This window comes from Microtus ochrogaster, chromosome 8 (genome assembly GCF_000317375.1).
Source record: "Microtus ochrogaster isolate Prairie Vole_2 chromosome 8, MicOch1.0, whole genome shotgun sequence".
NCBI lineage: Eukaryota > Metazoa > Chordata > Mammalia > Rodentia > Cricetidae > Microtus > Microtus ochrogaster.
The window spans coordinates 12,181,327-12,204,171 of NC_022015.1; the positions used below are offsets into that span (position 1 = coordinate 12,181,327).

General features: G+C 45.0%; 1 protein-coding gene across 3 annotated transcripts in view; it reads right to left on the reverse strand.

The window, feature by feature from the left end:
• Window positions 1–22,845, reverse strand: part of Ppfibp2 (PPFIA binding protein 2) — a 154,053-nt gene that overhangs the window by 12,772 nt on the left and 118,436 nt on the right. For 2 of the 3 annotated variants that reach the window (XM_026781537.1, XM_013347713.2), the window contains 10 exons: window positions 19,314–19,425; window positions 16,746–16,807; window positions 15,725–15,800; window positions 14,307–14,410; window positions 12,241–12,308; window positions 11,499–11,556; window positions 10,687–10,728; window positions 6,737–6,878; window positions 5,213–5,354; window positions 4,516–4,644 (listed from right to left, as the gene is read on the reverse strand). In XM_026781537.1, coding sequence (XP_026637338.1) covers window positions 4,516–4,644; window positions 5,213–5,354; window positions 6,737–6,878; window positions 10,687–10,728; window positions 11,499–11,556; window positions 12,241–12,308; window positions 14,307–14,410; window positions 15,725–15,800; window positions 16,746–16,807; window positions 19,314–19,425 — 935 coding nt within the window. Of the gene's footprint in view, window positions 1–4,515; window positions 4,645–5,212; window positions 5,355–5,750; window positions 5,784–6,736; window positions 6,879–10,686; window positions 10,729–11,498; window positions 11,557–12,240; window positions 12,309–14,306; window positions 14,411–15,724; window positions 15,801–16,745; window positions 16,808–19,313; window positions 19,426–22,845 lie in introns of all 3 variants that reach the window. The other variant, XM_026781536.1, reaches the window with a different exon arrangement.

Consider the following 22,845-nt stretch of genomic DNA (forward strand, 5'->3'; position numbering starts at 1 on the left):
AAAGGCTCTCTGTACTGTGTGCTATATGATAAAAATCAGCAAGACCTTACCTGGGGCAATGAAACAATAAAAATTGTTTTTCCATGATCTGAAATGTATTCACCTGGGTTTTGTTCCAACTATCCCATACTTGCAGTGCAGAGGCCATGGCCACATTCCTACTATGGCGTGACCTCTGATTTGTACCTTCACATTAGCATGCTGGGAAACCAGCTCAGCAAAGAGTAAGAGTAACCAGGGAAGATATCTGTCCATTAGGACAGCTCATTAAGTCAAAGTAAACACAACATGAGGTGCCTTAAATCATATACGCTTAGCCTAGAAAGTATAGAAAGTATGAACTAAGTGTCTCTCCAACTCAGCTTGCCCTTAACCAGTTCCCCAGTTGGGAAGCTGAGGCAGGAACAACTTAAATTTGAGACCAGCCTGACTATTTAACTAAACACTATTCCACCAAACAAAAACAAAGAAGTCAATGAATCTCATTATATATAAGTAGAAAATATTCACTTATCAAAGGTAGAATTCTGATATAAATGGCTATCACTTCTATTATCATCCAGTGCAAGGGACAGTTCAGAGTCAGAACATGGGAGCAAGAACAGTGAGCAGTGTTAACAGTTTCAAAGCACCTGTTTCAACTCTGATTGGATCCTCTCTGAAATTTTCTTTACCATTTGAATGAATCTGACTCTGACAGTGAGCATGGGAAGGAAAGGGCAAACAAACATCTCTGAGGTGGGAGCATCTGCTTAGAGATGCCTCATAATGCTGAAGTCCTGAGGACAATGTTCTCAAGACACCAGAGCTTGGGAAACCTACAAGGATGGTATGGTGGTCAGAATGAGAATGTACCCTCCACACATACACGAAACTGAGAATGTGCCACATGGGCTCAGATGTGAACACTTGGTCTCCCATTGGTGGCACTGCTTGGGTAGGTTTAGGAGGTACAGGCTTGCTGGAGAGAAGTGTGTTACTGGGGATAGCTTTGAGATTTCTCTGCTTCTTGATTGCTCTGTTCCTCCTGCCATGCCTGCCACCTGCTGCCACAATCTCCTATCATGATGGACTCCCACCGTCTGGAACCTTATCCTTCTATGTGTTGCCTTGGTCATGGGGTTTTACCACAGCAACAGAAAGTAACTAAGACAGACGGGATCCAACATATGGCTCCAGAAACTGTCTGCCTTAAACACGGCCTTTTCTTGAAGAGAAAAAATAAATAAATTCACATTAAACATACATGCTCAAATGAATCCCCAAGTAAATTATTTAAATACAGCCTTTAAATATTGTGAGAAAAAAGTCAAACAAAATAATGAATACCGAAAGAAAAGTTGCTGTGTGCCAGCACAGGCCTGTAATCCTAACACTTGGGAGGCTGAGGCAGGGGCATCTTGAATTTGAGACCAACCTAGCTATCTGACTAAACTTTGTTCCCTAACCAGAAGAAATCAAAGCTCCTCATCATATATAAATATAAAAGTTTCATTTATCAAAGTACCACTAACAAAAGTGAAATTCTGGTATAAGCCCCAAGCCATAATTACCAGACATGGCTTAACTTCAATATGCAGAGAATAGGAAGAAGTTTACAATAAAGATATTAATTAAAACTAGCCTACAATACAGAAAATTCACAATCTAAATCAACAAATGGGAAAATTAAACTGGAAAAAAAACTAAGTTTCTGGTGGTCTATAAGAAGAGAGATAATTAAACAGAAAAAACTTGAATGCACAATTTTGGTAAGGCTATAGTAGCAACCGATATGGGATTCTCCTCTGTATGATATAAATATGTCTTATTACCATTGGTTAATAAAGAAGCTGCTTTGACCTATGGCAGGGCAGAATACAGCTAGATGGGAAAACTAAACCGAATGCTGGAGAAAAGATGGTGGAGTCAGGAAATGCCATGTAGCTGCCGAAGGAACAGACACCAGAACCTTTCTGGTAATCCACAGCCTCATGGTGATACAGAGATTAATAGAAATGGGTTAATTAAAGATGTAAGAGCTAGTTAGAAATATGCCTGAGCCATTAGCCAAACCGTGTATACAGTTTTAGCCTGATTATTTGGGTCTGGGTGGCCAGAAGACAGAACAGCCTCTGATTATAGGCAAAAGGCTCTCTGTACTGTGTGCTATATGATAAAAATCAGCAAGACCTTACCTGGGGCAATGAAACAATAAAAATTGTTTTTCCATGATCTGAAATTTTCTATAAAACATGTCAAAACTTTCCAAAATATATAATTTTTATTGGAAAAGGACTGGTGCTTAGAGCACTCAGGAATCGAGCGCTTTCCCCAAGAGAATACTAGTGGCTACTTCTTCTAAAACATTATGTATTAAATATCTAAAAATTACATGGCAGAGGGCATTGGCATGTAATTATATTCTCCTTAAGGGTAGTGCCAAGTCTTTCTCTTCCCAGGGCAATTCACAGTTGCTACCACATGCATAGTAAAGATAAACAAAGCAAGCTCACCAGGACCTCGTCATTCATCCGTACATCAACCATTGTCAAGGTCAACAAAGCACAAAGACATTGCAGCACTGAAACTCCTTCTTGAGGCAGAGGGAGCTCCTGATATTGCTCCCCCAGGCCCCAGAGTGACAGGAACACAGCAAACTGGCTAGGGAAAGGCCTGTAATACATGTTCTTCTACCCTGTGCAAACATTCCCCTGCTACGCTCAATCTGTAACGATACAGCACTAAAGTTTTCTGTACCCTTACTTTCCCATCGCTGAAAATCCAAAAACAAAGTGTCTAAATTAGAAAAGTTGTTAGGAAAATGACAGTATCTAATTTTGGAATTTACAGATAAGCTTTCTTTGGCTCCAAATTGATCGACAGCTTTTTAGATTGTGCTGTTGGGTCCTCTAGGCCCCCAGAGGCTGTGATTTCCTGAGGATAAATCTACATCTGAGATTAGAAGGGTCACCACCATCCTTCCTCCTTTGATACCCATCAATGCGAGGTTAAAAAGAAAAAGGTCCTGTGTCTCAAAACACTACGATGATCTTAGGACGATCTGGCAGTCTTAGAAACAGAGTGGCAGTAAGTTAAAGATCCCTTCCAGGAAGGGAGGCACACAGAAGGTCTGTGAACAACAGAACACATTTCAAGAAAACTGTGTTGTTTCTGGGAACTAGAATTTGCCCTGTGAACACCTCTGGAACCTCTCTCCCTGGTGTGTGCCAATCCTGAGGGCAAACAGGAGAGTTTGTTTCCCTTTGGTTAGATTTTAATTAGCACAATCCAGTTCTGTGGAAGACCTAACAGTACCAACGCTGGCTCCTCAAATTGGGCTTCCAGAGATACTGCTGGAGGAGCCTGTGTCACAGGGACTGTTCATACGGAAAAGGGTTTCACCAAACATGAGCAGGATCCACAAGTACAGGTTTGTTGGAGACGATCTCTCAGAAAAGGAAAGCAAGAGGAGTAACAGAAGAGTTCCACCCAGGACACCTCCAAACAGATTTGCAGGTTTTGTGTATATTTTACTAGAGCATGATGGGACAGACATGTGAAACTTAGCATTTTGGTGTCCATGTCCCTCAAACTTTAACACCCCCTTCAGTTACCACTCTTCAGTGAACTTCGCTGCAGTATAGTTATGAGGGATACTGGAAAATGCAGGCTGCCCCAAGACTCTCCAAAGCCAAGAGGATATTGACCTCTGTGTGGGCATGTGGCTTATGATTAAGTTAGATGTGCAGTAGCTCACACAATTCTCATAAAAACTTTAATATTTATTTTCGATCCCCACTTCACAAGTGAGGAGTGGAGGGGCAGAGGCCAGGTAACAGCGTGCAGCTTGCAGTTAGGGGTGGTTACGGGATTCCAGAGTCTGCTTAGATTGGCTTCACAAGAACTCAAGAGTCCAGTGTGAAAGGCATTACTGACACTGAGTGACAGTGGACCAGAGCCATTAACAGCCTTTCTGATGGCTAATGCTGTCGACCTGATAGGATCTGTTATCACCTTGAAGACAAATCTATGGGTACTTCTATGAGAGATTCCAGGTTGGGTTAATAGAGGCAGCAAGACTCAACCTAAATTTAGGTAGCATCATTCCATCAGTTGGGTCCCAGGCTGGATCAAGAGGAGGGAGTTAGCTGACATCAGCATTTATCTCATCTCTTTCTGCTTCCTGGCTAAGCTCCTGCCACCGTGCCTTCCCCATTGTGGTGGGCTGTAAGCCAGACAGAGCTCCTTTCTCAAGTTACTTTTATCAGGTTTGGTGTTTGCAAAAGACAGAAAAGTAGTGAATACAGCCTTTCTACCCCAACCACGCCGGCTGCAGGGAATCTCCCCCAACCATGCCGGCTGCAGGGAATCTCCTGCTTCTTTACCTCAGTTCCTGTGAGTGCGGGCAATAAATCAGGCCTATATGAAGGAGTCCAGGCTTTTAGCCTGATACTATGGGACACCAACCCTGCTCACACTGCATCCTAGCTAGGATTTCACAAAGCTCTTTGAAGATGGGCTAAATAGTCTTACCATTTCTGGCCCTTGGCATCCCTGGTCCTAGAAAGTCTTGGGCCTGCAGTCGCCCGGAGCCCACCTCGTCGAAACTCTGCCATCCCTGGTGCATCAGTGTTGAAATTTCCCGACTGAGTTCTTCGGATTCTGTGTGAAGAGGAATCCACAGAAAACTGTGAGGGCTAGGCAGGCCAGGCTCAGGACCCGGGCAATACCCGTCCGGGTCCCTGTCCTGAAGCCAAAGACTCTGAGATTCAATTCTAAGCCCAACTCTGGGCTTTGGGCCACTCCTCATGGGATCAAAGGCTGATGTCTTTGAGGAGACTCCAGCTTCTGCCTCTGTTCAGAATAAATCAATTGAACTAGCAAGTACTCAGCTTTTGGTCTTTAAAAGATTTTAAGACACAGACTGGCTCCTAAGAAAAGAAGAGCCTGGTCTCATCTGTGCCTCCCCAGAAGCCCAGGTAGTGTAATCTGCTGAGAACGGGAGCAGGATATGTGGGATATATGGATGCCTAGAATGAAAGGCACGTCGCAACTAGCTCTGTTTAACTACTGCCTGTCACATTTCTCTGAGCCCTGCAAAACAACTCACATTCTTCTCTCTGCATGTGACTATTCTGTTTCTGCAGCTATGCGAACGTGTGGCAGAGTAGGGACTCACACAGCATCTGCCTGTCCAAGCACAAAATTACAACCATTTCTATCAACTTACTTTCCCCAGAATTTCTTGATGCCTTTGGGGCTCCGTTTGCCGTCTGGTGTCAAGGGAGACTGGGGGCTGGACTCAGTACCAGATGAAGTAGAGGAGAGTTCATTGGTCAAGCCTGTATCTTCCCAGCCACTTTCTGTCTCTCCTAAGGTGGGCAGGATTGAAAAGTATGTGAATGAGAATGAGGAGAACCTTCAGAACCCCACCCCTACACCAGAGCTATCCTTCTGTAGGAGTCCAGAACATTCTTCCCAGTGTTGTCCTTTGGACAGAGCTTCATATCAAGGCACCAGGAGCCTAAAGAGCTTGGGACACCTTCAAGGCCTCTCACTAAGAATTGCTAAGGCCAAATCTAGATGATTTAACGTCTTCAATTCTAAGGTTTTGAGGCCCAAGTAATTGTAAACTTTTTCCACAAGGAACTTACTATTTAATGGGAGGGAGACTTTAGAATGTGGGCAGGGCATCATGTGGGCAGGGCATCAGAAATGGGAAACCAAGGAATTCTCACATTCTGTCTCACCTGGAATAGTAACAGTACCTAATACGGGAGCACTGACACTCCAGCCACGATCTCCAGCAAGCCAGAAGCAGAGAAGCCACGTGAAGAAGCAAGAAAGGCCAAAGTCCAGCCCAACAGTAACGGGGAGCAAAGAAATAAAAAGAGTATCATCGAGCAAAAGAGAAAAACTCAAACAGAAAAGAAAACAACCCCACAAAGGACAAGGCAAAGGGTGACCAAGTCTGGTCCACAGAATCAGCATGCTGAGAGAAGGTATCAGGTCAAAGGATCCTGGTGCCACTTCCTTACAAGCTGAGGTGTCCACAGGCAGGGAGGGAGGATCAGCAGCCAGACAGCGGGGGTGGGGGGAAGATACTCTTTGTCATAGGCGGCCTCTGCATAGGTGCCAGAACTCATACTAAATGACTTGGAACAATCTGAGTCTAACTGAACACAATTACTTAAGGGTTTATTTGGAGCTATGGAAGCCCAGTGCAGATGTGGGTTTCAAGAACTAAAGCATGAGGTGGCCCAGGGCATAAGGAGGTGGAGGAATTAGGAGTAGGATGGGAGACCTCTGAACACCAAAGTATTCACTCCTAGACCACATCAAATCCTCTGCTGCTGACTGAATCTGAACTACTCTGACTTGGGAGTCTGTATACTGTCAGTCTATTGGTAGCATGGGCCATATCAATGGCAGACATGGGAGAGAGAAGACCAGGATGACAAATGAAGAAAGCAGGTCATGAAGAATAAATGGAAATGTCTAAGAGCGTGAGAAAAAGCAATAGTGGGGAGGACAGGCAGGGACTCGAGGAAGATGGACAGAGGAGAGAACGGAGGTATAATAACTCGAGAAGCAGCTTATCCACGCAGGGAATCTTTAAAAGTGGAGCCACTGTGGGACACAACTCGCCCAGGAACAACCCCCACCACTCCTATTGTGGGCTGCAGTTATAGCTATAGTTAATGTGTTAAGGACAGAGTTCCTGAGGCTACCAACCCAGGGGCTGGATACTTACTCAGCCTCAGCAGGCTGCTCCCTGAAGAGTCAGGCTGGGAGGATGCAGTGGGAGGAGACTTGGCAGCTTCTCCATTGGGCGTGGTGCCTGAGAGCTTCCCAGGTAATGTAGGGTATTTCTGCTCCTCTGGGAAAGAGCTGTTCTATTGGAAAGAAAGATGCCAAATTAACCATCAGACTTCAGCTCAAAGCAGTCAGGAAGTCTGTGTGTGCATAAACCCTTTCTTCAGGAGTCACTTTCATTTAGTTTGTCTCAAAGATCCTTCCAAGATTGCTTTTCCTAGTCACGGGGAAAGGTAAAGATTTACCCACACAATAAGACAGAGATGGCATCAAACCCAAATCCAGAGACAACTGTAAGTGCTCACAAAAGAGAGCCCTGTGACATGTCTCCCATGACAGAGGTTTAGTGAATTCATAGGCATGTGTTCCCCCTGGACTCCTCAAAAACACAAGCCACAGTTAGCTGGTGGGAGAGGAGAGCAATGCTAGTCTGGTCTGGATGTCCCTGCTATCCCCATACTTGCTTTCCTACATCCAGGGAAGGGAGTTTTTCCTAGGTAAGACCCCTGGTCATACCAGACCTAGACAGATCTCTCCAAGGGATTTGCCATGAGCACAGATTATACAGACCATGACTGATGGAAGGCCATGGTACAGCACCTATATGAGAGAGCAGGAAATGTCTGTGATATGATAATGGTTCTTTAGCCCAATGTCATATCTTAATATGACAGGCCAAGAACCTAAATATACATTTGGGGGGCTGGAGGCTACAATCCAGCCCAGTTCCATTAGGAACTTAGAATCATCCATTTTGGTGCAACAAGCCCTGTGCTTGGATCCTGCCTAAAAATAAACCCCAAAGAAGCAGGCTGATTTAGAGAAAAAGGTTAGCATTTATTTTGTCAAGAAGTATATAAAGAACACTAATGCTACATGCCTGAGGAAAACATATAAAATGCATTGCAAATGTGAGAATACAGAGAAAATAAGATGACATCAACTATAGATCACTTGATTGGACCCAGAAGAAAAGTATTATGAGAGGTAGAACCAATTTTAAGTCAGAGTGGGATTGGATGGCTGCCAAGACCAAGGCGCCTTTTGAAGCTTCGTTCACTGAAAGCCAAGTGAGCATTGCATTTCTGAATTCAGTTTGCTTCCATGTCCTGGCAGCTGTTTGAAATTCAGTTCATTCACTGCACAATGACAAGCGCCTCCCAGATGAGCTTAGGGAGGACAGAGGAGACAAGACTGTTAAAGAGGTCTGGTCCGTGGGTAGCCACGTCAGAACCTCCAGAGATGAAAGCATGGCATCTTCAAGCTTGTGACGACCTGCAGGGCAGAGAGGTCAGGCATGATCAGACCTGTGAACCAGCCCAGCAGCTTCCCAGGGCTAGCTCATTTGCTGGCAGCTGCCTCACTGTCCCCTGAGGCACTATCAGAGACAACATCATTGCCCAGGCTCCTCCCTGGCCCTGTGAATCGGCTCCTCTGAAAAGCACCCACTTCAGGAGTCTGTATTTTTAACAAGCGTCTTGGATTATTCTAATATTTAGTCAGACTCAGACCATGGGAAGGGAGTAGTCAAAACAGAACTGTGGGCTGGAGAGATGGCTTTGTAAGTAAAGGTACTAGCTACATAGGCCCAGTGACCCAAGTTCAATTCCTAGAACTCACATAAAGAGCCAGACATAGTGGTATACATATAATCCCAGCATTTTTTTATGAGATGTGAGGCAGAGACAGGAGAATCTCCCAGAAATTTGAAGGTCTGTCAGCCTGCAGTGGGGAGGCAGCAACAGAAACAAGAGGTCCTGCTTCAGTGAAAATCAGCTACCCTAAGTTGACCTCCGATGCACTGGTATGCACAGACACAAGAACATAGTTGTTTTGTTTTTAAGACTAGAGAATCAAAGAGCCTGACACCAAGTTCCATCTTACATAAGAAATACAAAATGGGCAAGGACTTTCAATATGCGTTTTTGGTTGTCAGCATCTAAGAGTCTCTAATATAAGGCCAGGCCAGCAGAAAGACTCTGACCATGACCACCCAGAGAGTGATAAGGAAACAGATATTCTTCTGAAGAACTGATGTACAAACAGATATTCCCTAACCAAGGATGGCCTAGGCTCCAGACCCATAGGGAACAGAGAGCAATGGAGTCGGCTCTCTGAGTTCCGCTTTAGCCAAGAAGTAAAGCTGTTGGAGAAAGAAGGGCCATGTCAAGGCAGGACAGAAAGGAGACAGGAATACCTGACCCCAGTCCCGTTTCCTGTCTTCAAGTATAACCCCGGCATTGGAGAGCCAAACAGCAGAGCAGAACCCACCTGCTTCAAATCAGAACAAAGGGGTGGCCTGCCAACACAGACAGCTAAGGTTTGGGTCAGAATGGTTCAGAGAAAGCCCTTTCCTTTTAACCTCTCAAACCCTCTATTTGATCATTTCTAATACGGAATAACAATTCCTCTCTTGGACTGGTTGAAAACAGTATGCCCAGAGCCCAGCGAACAGCTTCCAGCAGACAAACAGAAGCCCAGACAACGAAGAGGCCAGGTCCAAGGGGCCAGCAATGAAGGACCCTAGATCCAGAAAAGCATACCACAGGCTGCGTGTAGAATGTCACGCCTATCTGTCCCAGGTACAATTTAAAGTCTGCTGACCCACATACAGGGGAAGACAATGTACAGCGCTGAGAAGAAGGCCCTCCCTCGGGGCTGGAGGGACTCAATTCTAGAGTGATGGCAATGGGAGAGACAAACTCATTCCACAGGAGAACAAGTCAGGGGTGCAGGAGTCATGGGTAGCAGCTAGAGTGCAAGTGTGACTGTGGCATAAGGAACACTCGGAATAAAAAGCCTTAAGCTCAACGACCACAGTAAGGAGATGCTGTGGAAAAACTACTGTACCTGTGGAATGGTGGTGGGATGAGGTGGTGTGTATAAGGAGGGAAGAGGTGGACAGGTTGAGCTAAGTGAGGTTTCACAAGATTGTGATTCTGATCAGAGGAGTGGGACAGCTAGGTTTAGCCTGGAATATGCACTCTGGTTAAGCACTCCTGCATCATCTCCCACAGTAAGCAGCTCAGTGTCTTAAAGCATGAAGGATGAAGCAGCTGCAGCCAAAGAGATGTAAGTGGCCTTACATCTGTTATTTAGAGATCAGTGTGAATGGCTTCTCTGAAGCTGAGGCTGGAGGAGGAATGGCTGGGCCCCAGAGCTTTATCAAGGAGCCACAAAACATAGCTTTAGGACAGAAGATCAGGCAGAGACATTTGCTCACCAATCTCCATGGCTCAAGGAACAGCTGGCTAACTATAGCACTGACTACCATAAGTACAGAAGCAAAGAGAAGCCCTTTACCAAGATATGAGGCTACAGATACAGTCTTTCTTCCACAAAGAGTCAGAAGAGCAGAAATGCCCCCATGCTGCCATCGTGGTGAGAAAGCAAGCAGTGAAGTCTCGTGTCTCCTCCGCAAGGCAGAGGAGACAGCAGGGTGATGCACAGCACATTCCCCTTAAGATGCTACAGATGGTGACTGGGTGGGGCTGACACTAATGATATGAGGCTTCGGTTTACCATGGGCTCAATATTGGTCTATGTCCACCAGCCTAAATCTGCCATCATCTGCCACTGCGGTATTCTAGGAGAAAATGGGTTCTAATGGAGCTTTTATAACAGAACTTGTCCACTGAAGGCAGCCTGCATGCACACCTGTGTTTTCAACCATGGCATCTCAGCACAGGAGAGGTCTGTCAACATTCTTCTGTGTACAAGACTACACCTCCTATATACTAGGTATACAACAATGACATTTCCTCTTTCCTCACTCCTTCTTAACTCTTATAGCTAACATATTTTAAGGCTACAAAAGCTGTACTTTGTTAAAATACTCTAGCCAACACTACAACCGAGGATAGGTGATGAAGACATAAATGAACATACCTTGGGCTCTCCCACCAGGGACAGCTGGTTCCCATCAACACACTGTGGAGTGACAAGAAGATTCGAACATGAGGAGAAAAAGAAAGCTGTGTTAGTCACACTGAGTAATTCAGAACAACCTGCCTGTTTGCATCTGATGCACTGAGATGTAAGGACACCATCCCATCCTTCATGTTAGAGGATCACCCCTCACAGCAGGAAACAGGACACTGTCTAGCCAATGAAAGATATCCTGGACAGTTGCCAGAAGTCTGACCAATGGACCAAGAGCCACATGGCTAAGAATTGGCTGTCAACTCCAATTTCTGTGGATCTCCACCAAGTCACTCTAATGGGGATCAGGAGACAGTATGAAGTATGGCTCACCAGAAGCTCCATCAGGGCAGAACTTGTGCTTAGTCATTGCTAGTCTCCCATCGTTCCCTCTGACACTGCGCCCAGTCACATGGCCAAGTCCTTTCTTACACAGAGGCTACAAAGTCCTCCTCAGAGCTTTTCAGGCTTCCTTAAAGCTACCTTTCTAATCTTCTAGATTATCTGGAAATCACCCCCATTACCTAGGCTACTCCTTCATTCAGAACCCCTGAAGATATCCCAGGCACACTGGGGAGATGAGGCCAGAATCCCATGATCTGCTCTAGCTGGACATGGAATCCCATGATCTGCTCTAGCTGGACACGGCATATGGCTCTGACCTTGCTGTCCTGCTCCCACGTTCCCCAAAACCTGCTTTTGCCCACTTATGCATCCCAGCCCGGTGCTGGGCCTAAAGGAGTAACTCAGCACTTGGCACAGCTGGTTAATGGGCTGACCTTATCCCCAGAGTCACGTCTCAAGTCTTCCAGACTACAGGAGAGTTTCTTCTGAGCCCTAGATAAACACGGAAGAAAGGAATCACAGTGACCATGGGAGGAGTCACTCGGAGTCATTCATGCACAGGGCATGTCAGATGCTTATCCAGCAGCCTGTCTTAGAGTGAAGGTCAGAGATATCACCCTTATAGTACACACCCGCATATAAGACCTTAGGGAAAGAATGGCCCAGCAGTGAGTGGTACTGGTCAGAGATGATTCCTGGGTCTCCCAGAGGAAACCCAGTGTCTGCAAAGTCAAGGGGGAGGAAAAATGCTGGTGCTGACTTGTATTTATATCCAAAAGCAATCTGGACAGGAAGCTGCAGGCACCTCCTTTGAGAGGAGTCAAGTATACTAGACAGTCACAGCTTGAAGCATTACCTAGGATCCTTCAAGCCTCCATCCTGGCTCTACCTGCCCTGAGCATTCAACTCAGAAGACCCATGTCTTCATAGGGGCTATTGTGCCAAGGGCATCAAATGTATAGTTAAGGGGCAATGCTATCAGTGACCACAGTGGAATAGAGGGATGAGAGCCAGTGAGTCTCTTGACTGGTCTTTTTTCAATATCAGTGACTCTCAATATATGGGAGAGAAATCCCTGAGTAGCCAGGAGAGACTGGCTTGACACTGTGCCCAGAACCCTGGGGCTATGCTCACCACACATGCCCAGTCACCATCTACCTTGTCCAATTATCCCACCTGGTCTCCAGTGATTTCTGCGGCAAAGGAGGTGGCCCTGGGGTGGGAGAGCTGCATCGTGGCGGTACCTGTTTCACAAACAGAAGAGCAGCAAAGGAAGGCAGTTATCATTTGGGAACCAAACGTACCCCTGATGACTCCTCTGAGAAAAATATTTCTGCCCGTAGCTACAGCCACGGTAGGTGCATTCATATGGATGCTTTGCTCATCGTGGATCAAGCAATGCAGCAGTTCTGAGAGACGTTAAGCATAGCAAGCCACCAGGGTCAAGTCACCCTTTGTCCCTAAGCTCTAGACCTTAGACATAAGTCCAGGTCCTAGCAGCAGACTCCCAGAACTTGGGAGCTGCCAATGTCTCTGTCTTTTCATAGCTTGTCTCTTACCTTTTTTTCATTCAGTGGGTCACCATCACACAATACCTAAAACACCCTCTTTGGGCTTAAGTGAGTCAGAGTCAAATTCTGAGACTCTTGAGAGGACATGAGTGATACAGTCACTCAGCAAGTGTCCACATCAACCCTATAGGCGGAATATGCATAATCACCACCAGGGGGCAGATTAACAATCCTATAGTAGGGATGTGCATAATCCCCTCCAGGGGGCAGATTAATAATCCTATAGTAGGGATGTGTATAATCCACAGGGGGCAGATTAGTAATCCTATAGCAGGGATGTGCATAATCCCCTCCAGGGGGCAGTTTAATAATCCTATAGTAAGGATTGCATAATCCCCACCAGGGGGGATATTAATAATCCTATAGTAGGGATGTGCATAATCCACAGGGGGCAGATTAATAATCCTATAGCAGGAAATGTACAGGAACTATGTCACCTGCTGTGGCACTGACAGCAATGATATAACATGGTGTAATGGGGAGAAACATCCCTTTCCATGGGGAGATTGTAAGGTGGCATCAGAAGAGAGAACACTGAGCTTGAATACCAAGAAGTGAGAAGGGGGGTTCATTAGGAAGGTAAGAAAGAAAACACCATCTCAAGATGAGCCTGAGCCAATGAGAATGACATGACACAGTCGAGTCTTCACTGATGCACTGACCACAGAACTCTGTCTTTTCCCTCAAGCCCCAGGTCTTTCTCGCTTTCTCTAGAAAAATCTCTAACATCAAAGCACAGGTATTAAAAACTGGAGCTGACTGGTCAGACAGATCTGGGTTTAAGTTTTGTTCTGCTACCCACCTACAGTGTGACCTAGAGACTATTACTCGCCCTCTCTGAAACTCGGCCTTATTGTAGTGAAACAAGAGTCCTTACAGGGTGTCGTAAGAACTAAGCCATGCACACTGCTCATGCAGCGACCATCAGACGAACTGAGCAAGTCCTGATTACTACTCAGGTATAACTACCAGCAACATAATGTATTTCATTGAGTCACTAATGGGGGAAGGGTTTCACTGGGAGACATTTGGTCCTTCGTTAAAGAAATGATTCAGCTGGACAGTTAAACAGTCATTTCTAGAGCTCAGGAATCTTTTGGCCCTGGTGCAGCCCCACCCCCTCAAGCCCTCTGTCTATGAACCTGTTCCCTTATCTGTGTTTAACCAAGTTCTAGAGAGTGACAGAGTAGGACCAGATTCTAAAGCAAGAGAAGAAAATCCATGTGCAGGCTAGAGGGGCTGACAGAGGTGTGTGTGAGGCAGGACTACATTGCTGGGGACGATGCCTGTGTCTTAAGATGGACTCACTTATTAACCAAATATTCTGAAGACTACTGGGAATAAGTCAGAGCATCAGACTCCAGAGAAGCCTTGGTAAATAAAACACTACCCTTGTTCTGTGCTACATGCCAGGAGGAAATATAAACAGAAAGCCAATTAAAGAAGAAAACTCTTGCCCTTCAGAGTCCCAGTGGCCACCATGCTGTCCCTAGCCAGAACTCAGGCCTGAGCCTGGGTCCTTGTTCCCCAACCTTCTTGCTGGAGCTTGAGGACAATTCCCCGGGCTTAACTATTCATCAGTTAAGATGCATAGTGGACAGGTGCCTGCCAGATGCCTTCCCAGGTCAAGGTACGCTCCCAAGGACACCTTGAACCAAGGAAGCGCAGTACCTCTTGTTTCAGTACTTCCTCAGGGTTTTTATTCGTGGTGTTCCGTTTTCTGATGCTCCCCTCCATTTCATCTTCATTGACTGAGAGGGTTCTCTCGGAAGGCCCTGGAAATAGTAAGGCAATGGTAGCAAATCACTATTGTGAGACTTGCTCAGAAGAATCATACCACAAAGCCCTCCTGGTGTGTAATCTTCATTAGCACATACAGAGGAGGATTGTTTCAGCTTAGGGGTTTGACTCCATTCTGGCTCAAAAACTGAAGTACTAAGACACATGGAAAGTGCTATGGTTTGAGTATGGGGTGTCCCTGTCTGATTCTTGTGGGCCAATGTTGCTGTTTTGGGAACTGGGAGACCTTTCAGTGGTGGAGCCTCACTGGAGGATGTGGGCTGCTGAGCTGAGCTGTGATCCTTTGAGGTCACTGTTCAATCTTTCCACTTCCTGGCCAATCAGAATACAAGGAGTCGCTACATACTCCTGCTGCCACGGCACACTGTGTTTTCAAACAGTGAGCCGAATAAATTCTTCCTCTCTTACTTTACTTCTTGTTTGGTATTTTATCGGAATAAAAAGAGCAATTACAACATAAAGACACGTTAATAGTGTGATTGGAAAAATTCTCCAGGATGTCCAATCAAGGGCTGCCATGAAGGTCACTTTAGGGTCAAAGTTTATCCCTGGAACAGAGGTAAGCCACTTCTTGCTTCCAGCTTTCTTAATCCTTGGCAAAGGGCAACCAGGACTCATGAGGTATCTGGCCCAAGACCAAAAAGATTAGAGAAAAGAGGCTGAGACAAGAGCCTGGCAGATTCCTTGGGCAGGAACCAGTCAGTTCCTAACCCAATAGAGACAAAGTTTGTTTCCAAACAGAGCTAGTAGCTCAGCCAGAATCAGATATCCTTAAAACAACCCTCCTGTGCGACGTAACCGCTCCTGCAGGATCCACTAGGAGAGCCATGTGAATACACTACTGTACACTGCACTTGTGTGGGTGGTCCACATGAAATACATGACTTTCTACAGCAACCTGGGAACCTGGAGACTCACAACCAAGCTGTCTTCTACACCTGTCAGAGACTTCAGACCCTGTGAGAAACCCACGAGGCCTCTAGACCCAGCCTGACTCCTGTCAGTCCCTCTGAGGTGGATCCTAAGAAGACAGATTGACGGCCTCTAATGGGGAGGGTTCCCAAGAGCTAAAACTGAATGCTGTATTTTCTTGTGAAGTTCCTAGAAGTTTCATTTGGTGAAATTTCTAGAAATCACCATCTGTACCATCCAAGAATATACACACAGATCCACTCTCTAGTACATCTCCCGTCAGCGGACAAGCGACCTGATAGCAGAATTTCTCCTGCCTCTGACACAGGAGATGAAATGTCTTTCAGGGGAAATGGGTTGGTTTCTCCTCCTCTTACCTTGAACTGCCATCACCATCTCCTTCACTCTTAGGTACTGGTTCAACAGCCCCTTTAGCTCCTCTATCCGACGGTCCTGCCATAGCAGAAGAGCAGATGAAGATTAGCACCTCCACTGGTTAACTTTATTTGGAACACAATAAAGAAAACCCCATATAAGACCTCTAAGGACCTCCAAAAGAGAAATTCAAGGTCCAGTTAGGCCTAGAGGTCTGCCTCATGGGCTGCTATAGATGTAGGCTGAAGAGGCCTCCATGGTGGCAGAAGTATAACTGTCTCCTACTCTCCTAACACAGCCTGCATGAAGAACACTTCTGATTCCTGGGTCACCCTCTGGGGCTACACACATAAGACACATCCCAGTTTCCCCACCCATCCCATAGTAGTCTGAAGTACGTTACACAACAGAATATATTCCAAGAAAGGATTCATTATTTCAAGGCTATAGTCTGGGGACTCAGGTCACACAGATCCTGGGATACGTGGGTACGTCTGCTATCCACCAGTTCGCCTGACCCTGTGCAAAATTCTCAAGCATTCTGAGTCTCTCTCTTCAGCTGAGAATATGGGGCTGTGATTCCCAGAGACACTAGCTAAGTGCTTTGCTAGGTGAGGATGAGGTTATTTTATGATTGTGCAGGAATCAGATATGAAGAATGTAAGGTGGCAGGAGAAACTGAGGCACGGCATGCTGAAGAGTGTCATTGTGATAGTTCTACTGTGAGGAGTAAATTGCACACACAGGGCTGTTGCTGAGTTTCGCTAAGAGCTCTGGTATTAGTGAGCACAGGGTTAACCATGAACAGGCAGGGCTCTAAGCTGCTTTTGGGAGACTGAGTGTAGGTAAAGTTCCCAGGCTTATAAACATGTACTAAAGATGAGTCTCCTCTGAAAAGCTGTGACCATAACACATCTTGTCAATGACAGCATGCCACTATCTAGTAGAGCAGAGACCAGCAGGGACCAAATAGAGTCAGTGGTGCCTACAAGGAAAGAACAGGGTGGCACAGTGATGCCTCACCTTATCCTCATTAGCAACCAGCAGCGTTTCCATGCCCATTTTCAGACGGTGCATTTCTTGGTCTAAAAGAATGGACATAGAGAAAAAAAATTTTGTACAAACGCTGACAGCTATTACCATATGCTGATGGTCCTTAAACATAAAGATTGATGGGTGAATGTGGCTCCTTTTTATTTGCTGAAGGAACCTGGGATGGTGTCTGGCACAGTGGGTCTCATTAGACATCTGTTGAATACATTTATGAATAACCTACTGCTTTGTCTTCTCGTCTAGATGGCATCTAGGGGCAAAATAAAACAGCATTTACTCAAAAATGACAGAGAGGAATAAACATAAACAGCAACTCCTAAGAACATAAATACTCATATCTATGTAGGTATATGCCAAGGCTCCTGACTCGTTTGGGGAAAAGACCATGGACTCAGAAAAACTAGAAGCAAAGGAAAATTTTATAAAAGAAAACTCAAAACAATTTATGGATGATAAATGGACAATGGGCATTATTCAAAGGCTTGGTAACTTGGTTAAATTTAAAATTGTAAAATCTGACTAAAAAAATGTTTATAAAGAAAAGTTACAGGCCTATAATCATAGCTATTCAAGGCTGAGGTAGAATATCTAAGGACTGAGCCCTTTTTAAAAAACTTATGAAGACCCCATCTAAAAAAAAATAACTAGAGATAGGGTATAGTAACAGAGCAATGTATCTTCTATGCACAAGGCCCTGGGCTCAGTACAAAACCAAAATAAAAAAATTAAGGAGAAGATGGCTCCATTAGTAAACACAGTTGCCATTGTGTCTGATACCTTGAGTTTAAGCCTCAAGATCTACATAGTGGAGAGAACCGACTCTCACAAGTTATCATCTGATATCCACACACGTAATGTGGCTTGTGTGTACCTGCTTGTATGTGCGCGCACACACACGCACACACACACACACACACACACAAATAAATAAACATAACAGTAAAAACAACAAAACAAAAATAAATGTTTAGCTTTACTAATAAGTACACAAAAACAAATATTATGGTTCAGGGAGAGTAATGCCCTTCGTCACAAATGGGTAAGAGCTCTGTGTTGGTCCATGGTAGAAAGATAAAGGCTTTCTCCAAGTTTAGACTCAATGGGACATGCCTAACTTTTTCTAAATAGGTCTGAAGAGTGACCAATGTCTGAAAGAGGAAGAGACAATTTGCAAGATTCCTGGAGGTTTTGGAATTGGCATGGACCTAGATATTCTAATAAAAACAAATAAACAAACTTTGCTTAACCCTAAAATGAGATAAGCAGCAGGAAGAGATGTTGTATAGGAACAGTACAAGAGACAAGGGATCATGTCTTTTCTGTGACTGTTACTAAGAAGCAGCATCAGGAGATGTGTGGACTTTGTATGAAGAGCTATCAGCGCTCATGGCAGAGCGAGTGGAGTCTTAGGCTTCTGGTACCAGCATCAGTTCTGCCACTCAGTTTGCAGAGGTAGGAAGGGCATGGGGAGGGGAGGGTAATTTCAGATAAATACTGTTAAAGTTGGATGAACTGGTCAGAACCCAACTTGACTCAGCATAAATGATGGTCTAAGCTTGGGAAGGCTCCTATTACAAGGCTACAGAATGTCCTCACTCCAGCTGGAGAGCCAAGCCAGGCAATGGTGAGGCAGAGATAAGGCTAGACAGTAGCAGCAACCCATAGGACTGACATTGCTCAGCACCCAGGTGGGGAGTAGAGAAGCTGGGGTGTATGTGTTCTTTCTGTATCCATGAAGAATTGTCACAAACATACTATGTATGTTAAGAATAATATTTGAGGGTTTCTTCTGTTTTTAATCAACAAGACTTAAACTGCCCAGGGAACATCTAGTATCATTTCAAGCATTCAATGACTCAGTTTCAGAGTGGATCAAACATTGTGCTACACTCTGAAGTGTTTTAAAACAAAGATTAAAAAAAAAAATCCTTGCCCCAACACCTCCCAAAATATAGCACTGCTAATTTATAGTGTGGGCTATGTTAGGAACAAGAGGCTGCTGAATAACAAGAGCAGTGTTACCCACTTGAGGTTGGGTGGCCAGTCGGAGCTTCCTGGGAAATGACATTTAAGTAGGGCTCTAAGGATGACAAGGAACTGACTTTCTTTTGTAACCTTGTGGCCTTGTACAAATGTCAGGCAGGATGAACTGCTAAGCCTCCTCTTTGGTGGTAACATCGAAGCAAGTCCTTTCAATCCAATAAAATCAGGTGATTTTAGGGGAAAAAGCTCCAGAGGGGGCTGTGTGGGCTACATGGAGCTTCAGTTAGCATTGTAAGAAAAGCCTTCAAAGATGAGTGTTCTAGATAAAGGAGGGAGGGGTATGACAACAATACCACACCAGAGCTCAGATTCACAGGCAAGCTCCCATGTACACATAAGCACATACACACACACACACACACACACACACACACACAGAAACATGTGTGTGTGTACTCACACACACACAAACACACATACAGTTATCCACAGTTTCATGTCCACTTCTAAGAGTGGGCCTAAGATAACGTGCTCTGTCACAGTCAATTTAGTTACCTCGTTCTGCATGGTCACTGTGGAGAGCTGCACTCCGGGAGAGTTGGCTGTGAAGACGCTCAATTTCTGCATCTTTTAGGGCCACCTGTTCTTGCAGCTGGGCTACCTCAGCCTGAGGGAGCAAGAGAGAATCCCTTCCAGGTCAGAGAGACTTCTAGCTCATAACAAAGCACCTCATATCACAGCATAGAGCGCACTGGGCCCCGAGAGGCAGGAGGAATGAGGGCATAGGGCAGGAGTGACAGTGTACCCGCCCACCCCACCAGGTGGAACCCTGAAGAACAATCTCACTCACCTACCTAGCATCACCTTGTTCTATCTCCACACTTCCTAATCTGACCAAGCTCTTTCTCTTCCCTGCTCTGTAAAACCCGGGGAAAACTGAGACCTGGGAGCTGGGATTACATACAGTGGGAAGGCTGTCTCTGTTGGACCATTGATTTTGCATGTGGTCTTTCCTCTCCCAAGATACACATACTCATATGCCATTGTAACAATTATATGTAACTCTGTCTTTCCACACACTTGAAAATCATGGAGATCAAATCTCTACTGCTGATTTTGAGGTGAGCCAAGAGTTCCCTCCTTAGATACTCTCCATTTGTGCAGTTAATGCTTTTGCCCAACCGCCAGGCACAGTTGAATGCTTACCCAAGTGAATACTACATGCTTTAGAGTGTGTTTAGTATGTATACTTTTTTGAAGGGAAAACACATAAGCACACTGCACACAAATTCACATGTGCACACATTGGCATTGGCACTGGGCAGTTTCCACATCTTCACTATGCCTAAGAGGCTACAATTCACTACATATGGTTATCCATGTTTTCCAGCTCATTGGAAAATCAGAACTCTGTCTGTCTCACTCCAAGAGACCCTTTGGAGCCAAACAAATCTAGAATCTCTAATGTCCCAGAGATGTAAAGGAAAAACAGGAGAGACAAGTTCAGATTTCCTTACTGCAAAGCTCACAATAAAGTCCTGTCCCAACTCTGGGCTCTATCCAGAATCAAGAGAACCAAGTCTGAATATTCCATTCAGCTTACTGAGACAGGCAGCCGTGAACCACACATCACCTGGGGCCCACGTGTCGATGGACTTATGGATAACGGTGCCAATGGTTTCTGACAATTTTAGCTGTAGGATTCTCAACCCAAATGCATTGCATTTTCACAAGGGTCAGGACATTGTTTGGAGATATCCTCTCAGCTTTTCTTGCATGCCTTCTTGCCTGTGGTTCCTTACTGTGGACAGGGTGGTCTGTTAGGAATCCAATGTTGATGCTCATCTGCTGGCCTCACAGACTTCAGTGAGGTGGGCCTACCGAGAGAGAGTGCAGCACCTGGCTCTCAGGAGTCTCTTCCTGAGACCGGCCTCTGTATAAGGTCACTGATGTGCTATGGATCCTGTCTCAGTTTCTTTTATATTTCATGTGTTCCATGATCAAACAACTTAAAGAAGAAAGTTTATTGGGGGCGTACAGTTTCAAAGGCTGACTCACGACCATGACAGCAAAAAACATGGTAGCAGACAAGACAGGCAGGCATGGCGCTGAAGCAGTGGCTGGGAGTTTATATCGTATCTATGAGACAAAGAAAGCTAACTAGGAATGACATGGACTTTCAAAACCTTAAAGTCTGACTCCCATGACACATCTCTTCCAATAAGACCATACCTTCTAATCCTTCCCCAACAGTTCCACCAACTAGGGAACAAGTATTCAAAATATGAACCTATGCCACAAACCCCACAGACAAAGCAACTTGATTCAACCTTTACTCTGGAATGGCTATAGAACAGGAGAACACTACAGGTTCCCTGCTATCCTTAGGTTATCTGACCCATAGGTAGATGGGAAGCTCTATCCAGAACCATGAAAGCAGCAGCTATCTCAGCCATTAAACCAGCCATAAAAACCAGCACTCTGCTGCCAGAGGTTCAAAACCATCAGAAGCCTGGCAGTGAGGCAGAGACGGGTGCTCAGGGTTCCCTGGGGGCAGGGAAGGAAGTCTACATCCCTACAGGGCTATCTCATTAAATTCAAAGGACAAACTCCTGTGCTTGCACTGAAGATGAGCCTTTAGTGACAGAGGAGGCTTAGAGAGAAAACTGAACAGCTTACAAACACAGGGAGGATTTCAGGTGGAGAAGCGGCCACTGCAGGAAGGAGAGAGAAAGCACAGAAATGGGAGACCCAGGCCTGAACCTCACCCTGGCCACTTGAAATCTCATGGTCCTTACCAGCAAGTCAGCAACAAATACAACCACTGCGTTATTTTCTGACTTAAAAGAGGAAAAGTGTGCAAAGGGCTGGGTAGGTTCTGGCAGGAGGGGCTCCACACCTGGGAATCATTAAAGACGCCGGCATCTCACAGGTCCTCATGCCAAGGCAGAGAGCTTGGGTGAATTAAAAGAAAAAGCGATCCTTGATTTTATAACAAAGGGTGGCACGTGCAACTTCAAAGGTTTCACCAGGGCTGGACTTGCAAGGGTCAATACTGCAGTGGAAAGTTTTGAGCTCCTGGAAAAACAAGGCTTTTAGAACTGGTGACACCAAAGACCAGCACACAGGGCTGTCTGTGCGCAGACAACAGCCTGTCGCCAGGCTGGGCCTGACTGGCAGTGAGTGTGGGAGAGTTATTCAATTTCTCAGGCCTCCATTTTATCATCTGTGAAATGGTTAAGTGTGTTTTTTATATTTATAAATGAGAATATGATTATACAAATACTAACCAAAAATTAGTATTTATAAAATAAATACTAAATAAAAAGGGTATTTTTTAATTATCTTAAGAAATAATAAATATTTAAATAGGACAAAAACATAATATACATTATAAGTTGTCAGCGCCAGGAACCGAGGAAGAAATGGAGAAGGGAACAGAGAGAAATGAGGAGGAGGGAAAAGAGGAAGGCAGACCATAGAGAAAAATAACTGGGAGAAAGGAAATACTAACAATGGCGGTCATGGCTGGGTGATCTGGGCAGTTTTTATTTTCTTTCTTTTAAAAATACTTTTAAAAATTATTTTATGTGTACTGCTGTTTTGTCTGCAAGGGGTATTTATGTACCACATGAAGGCAGTGAGAGCAGAAGCCTGAAAACGTTCTATATCTCCTAGAACTAAAGTCACAGACAGTAAGATCTGCTATGTGGGTTCTGGGAATTGAACCTGAGTATTGTGGAAGAGTAGCTGGTGCTCTTTAACTGCTGAGCCATCTCTCCAGTTCTCTATTTTTGAGACAGGGTCTGACTGTGTAACTCTAGCTGGCCTGGATCTTACTACGTAGACCAGGCTAGACTCAAAGTCACAGAGATCTATCTGCCTGCTGCTGACTGCTGAGTGCTGTGATTAAAAGTGTGAGCCACTACACACAGCCCTCATTTAATTTCTATTTTATGGTTCGAAATTTTTTACAATGAGCATTATTTTTTAATAATTAGCAATTCACTTTAGGAAAAACAAAGGCACAAACAAACACAATAATTCTAATCAAAAGTTTGTGTGTGTGTGTGTGTGTGTGTGTGTG